Source organism: Saccopteryx bilineata, chromosome X (genome assembly GCF_036850765.1).
Source record: "Saccopteryx bilineata isolate mSacBil1 chromosome X, mSacBil1_pri_phased_curated, whole genome shotgun sequence".
Lineage (NCBI taxonomy): Eukaryota > Metazoa > Chordata > Mammalia > Chiroptera > Emballonuridae > Saccopteryx > Saccopteryx bilineata.
The window spans coordinates 107,251,598-107,264,672 of NC_089502.1; the positions used below are offsets into that span (position 1 = coordinate 107,251,598).

General features: G+C 36.3%; 1 protein-coding gene across 2 annotated transcripts in view; it reads left to right on the forward strand.

The window, feature by feature from the left end:
* CLIC2 (chloride intracellular channel 2) overlaps positions 1-10,111 on the forward strand; it is a 136,870-nt gene extending 126,759 nt beyond the window's left edge. For both annotated transcript variants that reach the window (XM_066249540.1, XM_066249541.1), the window contains 3 exons: positions 6,922-7,028; positions 7,716-7,897; positions 8,652-10,111. In XM_066249540.1, the coding sequence (XP_066105637.1) occupies positions 6,922-7,028; positions 7,716-7,897; positions 8,652-8,807 (445 nt within the window). In that variant the 3' untranslated portion in view covers positions 8,808-10,111. The remainder of the gene's footprint in view (positions 1-6,921; positions 7,029-7,715; positions 7,898-8,651) is intronic.
* The last annotated feature ends 2,964 nt before the right edge of the window (positions 10,112-13,075 follow it).

Sequence of the window (13,075 nt, forward strand, 5' to 3'; positions counted from 1 at the left end):
TTGACCCTTCCAAATGCCCTTTAGTGCCCTTGGATTCTCCGCCTGGTACACCAACAGAGGCTTGAGTTTGAAGTCACCTGCAGTATTTCCCCCAAGAAGCAAAGTTGTCTATCCTTGCCAGATTTATGGCCTGGGTTCTCTTGTCCTCCTTGGCGATGTAGGTCCTGTTAGGCATACACTTCCAAAAAAGACCTGTATCATCAACATTAAACATTTGTTCAGCCCTGTAGCCCCCCCTTTTTAATTAATTCAGCTAACCTATTAGGAAATTCACTTGCCACATTCTCATCCCCAATGACAGCTTCACCCTGCACTTTAAGGTTATGCAAGTTGACACAAGCTTTGAAATGCATGAACCAACCCCTACTAGTCACAAATTCTTCACTACCTTCTCCCTTTTCACTTTATATTGCCTCAAACAATTGTTTAGCCTTCTCCTGAATCAACATTAGACTAACTGGTATATACCACTGATGCTGGTCTTCTAGACACAAAACTAACAATCTTTTCATCTCAGTCATCATGTCACTTCTCTGTTTAGTAATCACAGTCGATTTCACAGGGGCTGATCACTTTACATGCCCTAGGACAGTGGTCCTCAACCTTTTTTGGGCCACGGTCCGGTTTAATGTCAGAAAATATTTTCACTGACCAGCCTTTAGGGTAGGAAGGATAAATGTATCACGTGACCGAGACAAGCATCAAGAGTGAGTCTTAGACAGATGTAACAGAGGGAATCTGGTCATTTTAAAAAAATAAAACATTGTTCAGACTTAAATATAAATAAAACAGAAATAATGTAAGTTATTTATTCTTTGTCTGCAGACTGGTACCAAATGGCCCACGGACCGGTACCGGTCCACGGCCTGGGGATTGGGGACCACTGCTCTAGGATACGGTCTTTATTCTTGATATCTGTTGCTACAGTAGAGCAGCAAAGCCTAGCATGTGGCCAATGTTCTTCACTGATTCTCCTTTTTAAAAATCTCTTTACAATATATAATTTCACTTTCATTGTTATGACTTTCCTCTTCTTCAAAGCACCACCATATGAAGACTGACTTTTGTTTAACAGCCATGATAAGGGCCAAAAAGTTGCCAAACAAAGCAACACAAATGGAACGCTTGCACTTTTAACAGTCCAAAATGGTAGGTAAGAGTACTGGGGGATGCCAACTCCTTCAATCATATGCTGTGTTACTGCATATTCTTCCTTCATGTGCAGCCAAACTAGTTTGCCCACGTAGTCTGTAAGTACGACACTAATGGTGTAAACTGAAACACTCATGGCTCAATTTTTTTAAGTTTTTATGGGAGTGAGTGTCATAAACTAGAAATGTCATATGTCGAGACTATTGTAACCCAAGGTTCCCCTGTATGGAGGCTGAATGAATAAAAAAACAAGATTCTTACATAAACTGTCTACAACTAATATGCACCATACATGCCACAAGCATTGCTTTTTTTATTTTATTTCTTTTAGCTGTTTGACATAGTGAGACGCAAAGAGGTTGGATCAGTTTAGATGACTGTTCTTACATCAAAAAACTACTGACAATGAAGTCTGCACCTGCCTCTCCCATTTCCCTGTCTGGTTGGCAGGGAAGGAAAATAACTTGCATGTTGGTGAAAGAAGCTGAGTGGGACAAGAGTGAAATCTAAAGTAAAAAAACTTGTCGCCCTGGCCGGTTGGCTCAGCGGTAGAGCGTCGGCCTAGCGTGCGGAGGACCCGGGTTCGATTCCCGGCCAGGGAACATAGGAGAAGCGCCCATTTGCTTCTCCACCCCTCCGCCGCGCTTTCCTCTCTGTCTCTCTCTTCCCCTCCCGCAGCCAAGGCTCCATTGGAGCAAAGATGGCCCGGGCGCTGGGCATGGCTCTGTGGCCTCTGCCTCAGGCGCTAGAGTGGCTCTGGTCGCAATATGGCGACGCCCAGGATGGGCAGAGCATCCCCCCCTGGGGGGCAGAGCACCGCCCCTGGTGGGCGTGCCGGGTGGATCCCGGTCGGGCGCATGCGGGAGTCTGTCTGACTGTCTCTCCCTGTTTCCAGCTTCAGAAAAATGAAAAAAGAAAAAAAAAAAACAAAAAAAAAACAAACAAACAAAAAAAAAAAACTTGTCCAAGTGTCCTGCGGCTATAAAATGCAATTTAATCAGAGTGCCATTTTATAATTCCAATTGTTTTAACTACTGGAATGCACAACTCTAATATGCAAATAAAGAGTTTTTAAACCATGAAAAAATTACTTCAGAAAATTCATTAAACAAATAAACAAAAATACCCACCCACAACAAGCAGCAACAACAATACCTGGGAAAAAGAAGAATCTGATTTCCAGAGTTTCCACATTACAATATCCAAGTGTCCAGTTTTTGAGAAAAAATGTGGGACATGTCAAAAAGAAAGTATAGCCCATTCACAGGAAAAAAAATAAATTAATAGACACTATCCCTGAGTAAAACCATTTTATTTAATAGACAAAGACTTTAAATCAACTGTCTTGAATATGTTACAGAGCTAAACAAAACCATGGACAAAGAGCTTAAAGAAACCAAGAAAATAATATCTCAACAAACAGAATATTAGTTAAAATATAAAAATTATAAAAAGGAACCGAATAGAAATTATGAAATTCAAAAGTACAATAACTGCCTGACCGGGCGGTGGTGCAGTGGATAGAGCATCAGACTGGGATGCAGAGGACCCAGGTTCGAGACCCCAAGGTCGCCAGCTTGAGTGCGGGCTCATCTGGCTTGAGCAAAAAGCCCACCAGCTTGGACCCAAGGTCCCTGGCTCTAGCAAGGAGTTACTCGGTCTGCTGAAGGCCTGCAGTCAAGGCACATATGAGAAAGCAATCAATGAACAACTAAGGTGTTGCAACGTGCAATGAAAAACTAATGATTGATGCTTCTCATCTCTCTCCGTACCTGTCTGTCTGTCCCTGTCTATCTCTCTCTCTGACTCACTCTCTGTCTCTGTAAAAAAAATAAATAAATAAATAAAAAATTTTAAAAAGTACAATAACTAATATGAACAATTCACTACAGGGTTTCAACAGCAGGTTTGAACAGATAAAAGAAAGAATAAGCAAAATTAAGCAGAAGCCAATTGAAATTATCCAGTCTGAGGAAAAGAAAGAAAATGAACAAAAACTAACAGACTGTAGAATACCATCAAATATATCAAAATACATATATAATGGGAGTCTAAAACAGGAGACTAAGAGAAAGGCAGAAAAAATATTTCAAAAAATACTGCTTGAAAACTTCCTAAATTTAGTGAAATACATAAATCTATACATCCAAGAAGGTCAGTGAACATTAAGTGAAATAAACTTAAGGAGATACATTATAATCAAAGTATCAATATCTAAAGGCAAAGATAAAATTTTGAAAGCAGCAAGAGCAAAACGACTCATCATGTAAAAGGAATCTTCAATAAGATTAATAGATGATTTTTTATCAGAATCCATAAGTCAGAGAGATGACATATTTAAAGTGCTGGGGAAAAAAAGTCAAACAAGAAATCCATATCTGGAAAAACCATCCTTCAAACATTAAAAAGAAGTTAAGACATTCCACATGAACAAAAACTGAGAGATTTTTTTGCTAGTAGACCTGTTCTTCAAAAAATGTTACAGGGAATCATTCAGGCAGAAATGAGAGTCCACTAGACAATAACTTGAAGTCATATAAAGAAATAAAAAGCACCATTAAAGGGCTAAAAATAAAAGCACATGATTAACTCAATGCAGAAAAACATTTGACAATGTTCGACACCATTTTATGATAATACTTCACAAACTAAGAATAGAAAGGAACTTCCTCAACCTGACAAAGAACAGCTATTACGAAAAACCCACAGGTAACATCATACTTCAGGGGTCCCCAAACTACGGCCCAGGGGCCACATGCGGCCCCCTGAGGCCATTTATCCAGCCCCCGCCACACTTCCTGAAAGGGCACCTCTTTCATTGGTGGTCAGTGAGAGGAGCATAGTTCCCATTGAAATACTGGTCAGTTTGTTGATTTAAATTTACTTGTTATTTATTTTAAATATTGTATTCGTTCCCATTTTGTTTTTTTACTTTAAAATAAGATATGTGCAGTGTGCATAGGGATTTGTTCATAGTTTTTTTTATAGTCCGGCCCTCCAATGGTCTGAGGAACAGTGAACTGGCCCCCTGTGTAAAAAGTTTGGGGACCCCTGGTCTAAACTGTACAACATATTGATTTGATACATTTACATGTTGCAATACAATTACCACTGTAGCATTAGCTGACACCTTTATCATACGACATAATCATCACTTTTTTGTGGTAAGAACAGTTAAGATCTAGTCTTTTAGCATCTTTGTAGTTTATAATACAAAGTATTATACAAAGTATTGTTCACTATAATCACTATGCTGTGGATTAGATTTACAGAATTTTTCTACTGGTTGTAAATTTTTACCCTTAAATCTTTCCAATTCCCCCACTCCCCAGCCTCTGGTAACTACCATTCTATTCTCTATTTTTACAAGTTTAGCTTTCCTAGATTCCACATATAAGTGAGATTATACAGTATTTTTCTTTCTCTGTCTCACTTATTGCACTTAGCATAATGCCCTCAAGTTCCATCCATGTTGGCACAAATGAGAAAATATCCTTCTTTCTCCAACATTTGTTATTTCTTATCTAATAGCCATTCTAATGGGTGTGAGGTAATAATCTCATTGTGGTTTTGATTTGTACTTCCTGAAAAATATTTTACCATTTAATATGTTTGCTGAAAGTTTTTTGTTTGTTTTGGCGAATGAGAGACATAGAAAGGGAAAGAGATGAGAAGCATCATAGTTATGTCACCTTAGCTGTTCATTGATTGCTTTCTCATATGTGCCTTGACCACGGAGCTCCAGCTGAGCCAGTGAACCCTTGCTCAAGCCAGCGATCTTGGGTTTTAAGCCAGCAACCTTTGGGCTCAAGCCAGAGACTATAGAGTCATGTCTATGATCCCAAGCTCAAGCTGGCAGCCCCACACTCAAGCTGGTGAGCCCATGCTCAAGCCAAATGAGTCCTCACTAAAGCTGGCAACCTCAAGTTTCGAGCCTGGGTCCTCAGCATCCCAGGTCGATGTTCCATCCACTGTGCCAAGCTGCTGAATTCATTTAATCATTCCACAAATATTTAGTGAATATTTACTAAGTATCAGGTACTTACTACTCACATTAGTGAATAAAATGGGTAAAAACTCTGTCCTAGTAGACTTTAAATTCAATTAGGAAGATAGTAAGTAATCAAGATCAGCAAAATATAAACTGTTTTAGATGATAATAAATACTAAGAAAAAATAAGGCAGGAAAGTGAGGCAGTGAGTGTTAGGGAAAGGGGAGAGGTTGCAATGTTAAATAGGGCAGCCAGAGAAAGGACTCACATAAGAGAAACTATCAGAAAAAAAAAAAACCCGTAAAAAAGAGAGGAAGCAGATCATGTGCATATATGAAGGAATGCACTCCATTTAAGGGCAAACTAAGTGAAAATATCCTGGCATGGGAGCATGTTGGGCCTATTTGAAAAACAACAAAGAGGGCAGTGTTGAATGAACTGTACAAGGAAGAGAGTAGAAGATGAGAACAGAGAGGTAAGGTGGGGTAAGATCACATCAGTCCTTGTAGAGCTCCATGAGGACTTGAGCTCTGAATCTGAATGAGATGGGGACATTGCAAAATGTTGAGTAGGGAAGACACATAAGACATATTTTAACATGATTGCTCTCACAGCAGGTAGAGAATAGTCTTGTAGTGGAGAAGACAATCATAGGAATGCGAGAATAGTCACAAAGCTGTTGCAGTAATATAGACTTTAGACCAAGGAGGGGGCAGTGGAGGTGGTGAAAAGTGGACAGATTCTGGGTACATTTTAAAAGGTAAACTGTCTGGAGTTGCTAATGGATCAAACGTGGAGATGGAGAGAAAGAGAGGAATCAAAAAAGATGACTCTTTGGCCTGACCATTTCTAGTTGCTAGTGAAGTGTTTTATGATTAGGAATTAATTTTCATTGAATACTTTTTAAGCATCTATTTGTGGTCATACAGTTTTTCTTATTTAATTTTTTAATGTAATAAAATTATTACAGCCTGACCAGGTGATGGCGCAGTGGATAGAGTGTCAGACTGGAATGCAGAGGACCCAGTTTCAAAATCCTGAGGTCACTGGCATGAGCGCAGGCTCATCCAGCTGGAGCATGGGCTCACCAGCTTGAGTGCAGGGTTGCTGGCTTGAGTGTGGGATCATAGACATAACCCCATAATCACTTGAGCCCAAAAGTCACTGGCTTGAGCCCAAGGTCACTTGCTCTGCTGGACCTCCCCCCTCATCAAGGCACATATGACAAAGCAATCAATGAACAACTAAGGTGTTGCAACAAAGAATTGATGCTTCTCATCTTTCTTCCTTTCTGTTTGTCTGTATCTCTCTGTCTCTGTCAAAACAAATTATTATATCATTTTATTTTATTATGCTAAATAAACTTTGTATTACTTAGAAGGGACACCTTGGCTACTTTTTTCCATCATCTTCATCCTCTTTATTCCCTCAATTGTTTTGTAAGTTATAATATTTGAAGTTATATTTTTCCTACTACTTACCTTCGAAAATGTATTACTACCTTATACCAAATAAGCTTTTAGGAGCAAGTATGGAGGCCTAACTACCACTTAATACATTGTTTCTACAGTTAAATTAACTTTGAGTTTCAGCCAGCTGGTTTCTCAGTGGACTTTAAAAACTAAATATTTCTGAGATTGGGAAAATACATACTTCCAGTTTCTCAGGATCGTCAGTTTCCAGAACAATTTTCCAAAACCTTCATTCTCAGTAGAATGCAAGCTAGGACACCTGCTCCTTATGTGTAAATGATAGTGCAATGATGTTTCTTTTTAAGGTACCCTCGCTTGAGTCCCAAGAACAAGGAGTCCTTTGGTGTGGGCTGTAACCTCTTTGCCAAGTTTTCTGCATATATAAAGAATACACAAAAAGAAGCAAATAAGAGTAAGATAACTTTCTTTAAATCTGTTTTTCTCACTCACTAGCTCACTGTCACATTCTCAGTTAAAACAGGACTTTCCTGAATATATAGTATATGTTGGGGAATACCTCACTCATTCTCTGCTCTCTTTTCTGAAATTTCTCTGCATAAAGTTTTATTAGATTTGAAACCCAAGATTCAATATAGAAACTACCAATTTAGCTCAGTTAAAGCATTGGCATGCCAGATGTAAACTAACTGCAGGACTGGATTTGTTAGATGTCCCCTCCCAACTTTCCAAGTCCTGCATACCTTTAAGGTTTCTTAAACCATAGCACCTACCATTTCCCACAAAGATTCTTTTAGTCTATTATCCTCTGAGTCATGAGAACTATTAGGCTCTGATTCCATTTTCTGACTCTTCTGTGTTAAATGATAATATATCACTGTTTTTCTCTTTGACTCTCCTCCCAATGCACCTCCCCAAGAAAAACTTAAAAATATTTCCACTCATCATTTGATTAAATATCTGTCTCTGTCTTATTATCCGTGGGTAGTTGAGCATTCTAGTTAACTATTTAGGTTTTTAACAGTTAATGTAATCAATGTGCATAAATAGAGATGTCTAAATGTGTGAAAGGCATATTGAGAATACATTTCGTCATGAAGACAATGTATTTACAAGTAACTCTATTACTTCATTGCCTCAGATTTTGAGAAAGCTCTGCTCAGAGAATTTAAACGTCTGGACAACTACTTAAACACTCCACTTCTGGGTGAAATTGATCCAGACAGTGCTGGAGAATTCACAGTTTCCAGAAGATTGTTCTTGGATGGGGATCAGCTGACATTGGCTGACTGCAGCTTGTTACCCAAGTTGAATGTTATTAAAGTAAGTATTTATAGGGTAGCTTGAATGATTTGGGCTGGGTTTGGGAGTTGCTAGCATGGAGCTCAGTGACCATTCTGTATGAGGTTGTTATAAGGTGGCTTTGTTATCACTATTATGCATAATTTCTATCTTCTTTCTCTCCTCAGAGGAAAAATCCATGACCACCTCTGGGAAGCATAAAAATGTGTTTCTTTCTTCCTGTATCAGGTGTTTTCCACTTTCATAGCTATAAAACAAGAATAATATTACTCATTTCACAGAATTGTTGAGAAAATTAAATAAATAATAAATTAGGACATGTAAAATGTTGAAACAGTGTCCGAATCATAACAAGTGATAAATAATGTGGGCTAATATTTTTATGATAATATAATCATTAACAAATTTTTATTAAATAGAATTTATTCTATCTCAGGTCTTATGCCAGACACAGAGAACACATAAAGAAATAAGACATAGTTGGGACCCTAAACAAACTCTTAATCTAATTCAGAAATAAGTGCTCTTTTTTTGCACTTCCTTCTTCTAAATATTCATAATTAAATTCAGCTTAATATAAATATGATTGCAAGAATACAGCTTTGTCTACATTTGTACACGAAATATTGAATTAGTAATTCCAAGATTCTTTACTTTGTAGTACTTTTTGTATAGAAAACATGTCCACAATGATCTTGACTTTTGAGATCTGTTTCTGCACACTAAACACATTAATGATGCCTTTTATTACCAACTGCTTTTTCCAAAACCCTAGATTGCTGCCAAGAAATACCGTGACTTTGACATTCCAGCAGAATTCTCAGGAGTCTGGCGCTATCTCCACAATGCTTATGCCCGTGAAGAATTTACCCACACGTGTCCTGAAGACAAAGAAATTGAAAATACCTACGCAAGTGTAGCTATACAGTAGTTAGGACAAATCTTCCAGTAGGAAAAAGCTCTCATTTTAGAAAAGGCTTTTGGAAAGAAGAATATGGAAAATACTGTTTTCTCTATCCAACTTTCTTATAGGGAAAAATAACACACTATATTTTCTATATCTGGCTACTGTATATTTTAAAGATCTTCATATTTTTCCTTAATTTTCTTTATTCTCAGGCATAACCACTGCAATTATAACCAGTGAGATATTTTCCTTTTTAAGTGAGAGCAGGGGAAATAGAGAAACAGACTCCCACATGCAACCTGTATCAACTTAGCAACCCCTATCTGAGGCCACTGTTTGAATCAACCAAGCTATCCTCTGCACCTGAGGCCTACACTCGAACCAATCAAACCACTGACTGCAAGAGAAGAAACGGAGAAGGGGAAAGTGAGGGGGGAAGGGGAAGGGGAAGAGAAGCAGATGGTCGCTTCTTATGTGTGCCCTGACCAGGAATCAAACCTGGGATGTCCTCATGCCGGGCCGACACTATCCACTTGGCCAGATTTGACCAAGGGTCAAACCAGTGAAATCTTAAATGATATGTAAAACACCAAAGTCTTTTGCTATTTAATTTAATCCTCAAATGCATCATTTGTAAGCTCAACAGATGGCTGAAGTTATAAATGACATAAATTTGGCCACAATCTCAAACTGCTGTTTAGAAGAAATGTCATCTAAATCATTAAAATAACTTGAAATTTGTTAGTTTAATATCTGCATGAGTTTATTTCTAATATGAATAATGAAATCAGAGAGTGAGGATATCAGAGAGGCAAATCCTAAAACAACAATTTTTTATATATGTAGGAAAATGTTTTTATTTAGAAATTAACTTTAATGAGTTGACATTGCTCCATAAGAACACATAGGTTTCAGGTAAACATCTCTATAGCATTTTATCTGTGGATTGAATTGTGAGCTCATCACTCAAATCAAGTCATTTTCTATCACTATATGTTTGTCTCTCTTTACTCACCTCCTTCTACCCTCTCCAGTGGTGGGATTCAAATAATTTAACAATCAGTTATCTGCCCTAATGACTGTTTTAAATATAAAAAAATTATATACCGCAAGGTATATAATTATTTCATGCATTTAATACTTAAACACAAACAATAAAAGACATACACAAAGTGAGATTATGCTCTAACAGTTTTAAAATACTAATGAAAAATATTAAATAATACCTGACAACAAAACAATAAAGCTGTTAAGATATTTTCATATTGCTTCTTGACTGGCGTCCTCACTGGTAATTTTCTTCACTTTTATCCGAGCATCATCGGCAGTGTGATTTATTCTGCACCATCTTTTCATTGTAGGAATAGGACCTCATTCCTTTAGAGGTGGACCGACTAGTCATTGTGTTTGATATATTAGAAACAGGCGACTTCTATTCTCTGAACATATTATGTTCATCTTGAAAAACTCCTTTCTGCTATTGCTGAACTTACAGCTATTGTTCTGACAATATTTTTAGCTCTTTGAACACTTTCAAGAATTGCATAAATCTGGGAACTTTTTAAAACATTTTCCACAAAATCTTGATAATTAATAATATCAATTTATTAATTAAAAATGTCATTAAATACGAGCAATTGTTCTTCTTCAATAGTAATTCTTCAATATTCCAGTAATCTGGTTCCAAAAAATTGATAAATTTTAATTTATTTCTATCTTAAAATTGGCTACAACTTTCTTTTAAAAGTTCACAATCCATTAGCTTTTTTTAAAATTTGTTACAATTTTTTCTAAAAGACTTTCCCAAGGAAACTCGACAAATCAATGATTTTCTACAAATTTTATATTTTCGAAGGTTTCTGAAGTAATTAACTCATTTTTTGTTTTGTATAGACATTTTTCCTTTCCAAGCATTTGAAATGCTTTAATAGACCTTATCACGAGTTTTTCAGCCTTTATTGTGTCTGTATTTCTTGCTTGCAGTGCATTTGAAAGAAGAGAATTTAAAAAAATATATCAATCATCAATGCCAAATCAATTATAAAATATATATTTTCAATATGGGCAGACATACCTAAGTACTTTTTATTTGAATGAAAATAGTGATGTAGTGCTGGATAAGCACACCACACAGCTAAGGTTGACCTTAAACTACAGGCATCCCATCTTGATCCCAAAATTCTACCAATCTTTATAATTTCAATTCCAAGTTGTTTGAATATTTTGGTAAGTTCAATTTGGTTCTTATTGGATTAATGAAAAATAGTATATATCTTATCAATCAATATTTTTAAATAATTTACTTGCTTTACTTCCCTTATCAAATCATCTAAAACAAGATGGAAGTGATTTTTTAAACAGTGCCATATTATTATGTTTGGAAACTCTTTTGCTATCTTAGTGCTCAAACAAGATTTTTCTCCCAAGCATAACACTGGCAACATTGGGAGAAAATCCTATTAAATTTTTTTCTAGGTTGTTTTTAGTAAGTCCAACATTATTTAAAGTTTCCATAACTGAAGACCATATTGTCTCTGCATCTTGTTTTTCCAATTCAACTAGCTCAACAAAAATTGTTGGTAATGTAACTGAAACTTCAATTTCTTTAATTTTAGATTTTTAAGACATTGTTTATTCATTTTAGAGAGAGAGAGAAAGAAAGCAAAAGAAAGGGAGAGAAGGGGGAGGAGCAGGAAATGTCAAATTCCATATGTGCCTTGACCGGGCAAGCCCAGGATTTCAAACCAGTGGCCTCATCTTTCCAGGTTGAGGCTTTATCCACTGTGCCACCACAGGTCAGGCCTGAGTCTTCAGCTTTTAAGAAGAGTATAATAACTGGTTTGCAAGACACCATTTAAGCTTCATCAATAATCAAACATGTTTTCAGATTATTTTCAATAATTTTAGTAAATACTTCTTTTTAAATTTTCTTTGCAATGAAATCACATTCACAGCAGCTTTACATGAATGTAATTTTATTCCCATATCTAATCCATTTTTAATTTGCACTTCTAGCTCATCATCTATGTCTAAAACAGTTTACATCTTTCTGCCAGGCTGTAAACTATGTTAAATACTCTACAGGTAGTACTTAAGTATTTTCCACTCATCATGTCTATTACTTTTGTTATTGAATCCTGATCACATATTTTAAGTTCTCTTTACAAATGTTATAAGCTTTTTATGAAAAATGTTCTTTCATTTTTTTCTTAGAGAAGCTTGTTGTACCTCTTTATTTTTCCCTGAGGCCTCAATCTGAAAACATTTCCATTCTTTTGACATATGAACACTTTTCTCTTTTTTTCTCTGTGCTCAGTCATTGCTTTCTACACACCTGTCTTTTCAAACACTTTTCTCTTTTATGAAATCATATTTTGCACAATACTCACAACTTAACTTTTTGTTAGAAATTATCAATCATATTTTTCTTTAAAATTGTTACATTGTTACAGGGTCCAGCACTCAGGAAGATTATATTCAATGTTGGAGTTGTTATTGTTTTTTATTTCAATAATTGACATGCTGCATTCTTCAAGTTGGAGTGGTTGTGCTTGTGACTGTTTTGTACCATCCAAGGCAAACTCTGATATAACAGATTTCAATTTTGGCTCCTTATCGAAAAAATCTGTTGCCTCTTCATCCCTTTAAGGACTGCTGTAAAAAAATTAAAATGTTTTATTGTAATATATTATAATAATATTCTTTATACTCTTTATTGAAATTACAAGATATTGTACAAAAACTTATTAAAAAGTATATGTATCAGCCTGACCAGGAAGTGGCACAGTGGATAGAGCATCAGACTGGGATGCAGAAGATCCAGATAAGACCTCTAGGTCACCAGCTTGAGTGTGGGCTCACCTGGTTTGAGCAAATCTCACCAGCTTGGACCCAAGGTCGCTGGCTTGAGCAAGAGGTTATGTGGTCTGCTGTAGCCCCATGGTCAAGGCACATATGAGAAAGCAATCAATGAACAACTAAGATGTCACAACAAAAAACTAATGATTGATGCTTCTCATCTCTCTCCATTCCTGTCTGTCCCTATATATCCCTCTATGACTCTCTTTGTCTCTGTAAAAAAAAGTATATATATCAATAAACAAGCAAGGACATGTACTAAAGAATAAAAAGTTTTATAACACATTACTACAATCAGCAGAAAAATATATAGAATAAAGAGTAGACAATAATTAGAATTGGAAGAAAAGAATTGTAAAAGATAAGCCAATAGCTGAGATTAGACAAAATATCACAAAAATAAGTTAGTATTGCTCAAGTAAAAAAAAAAATCA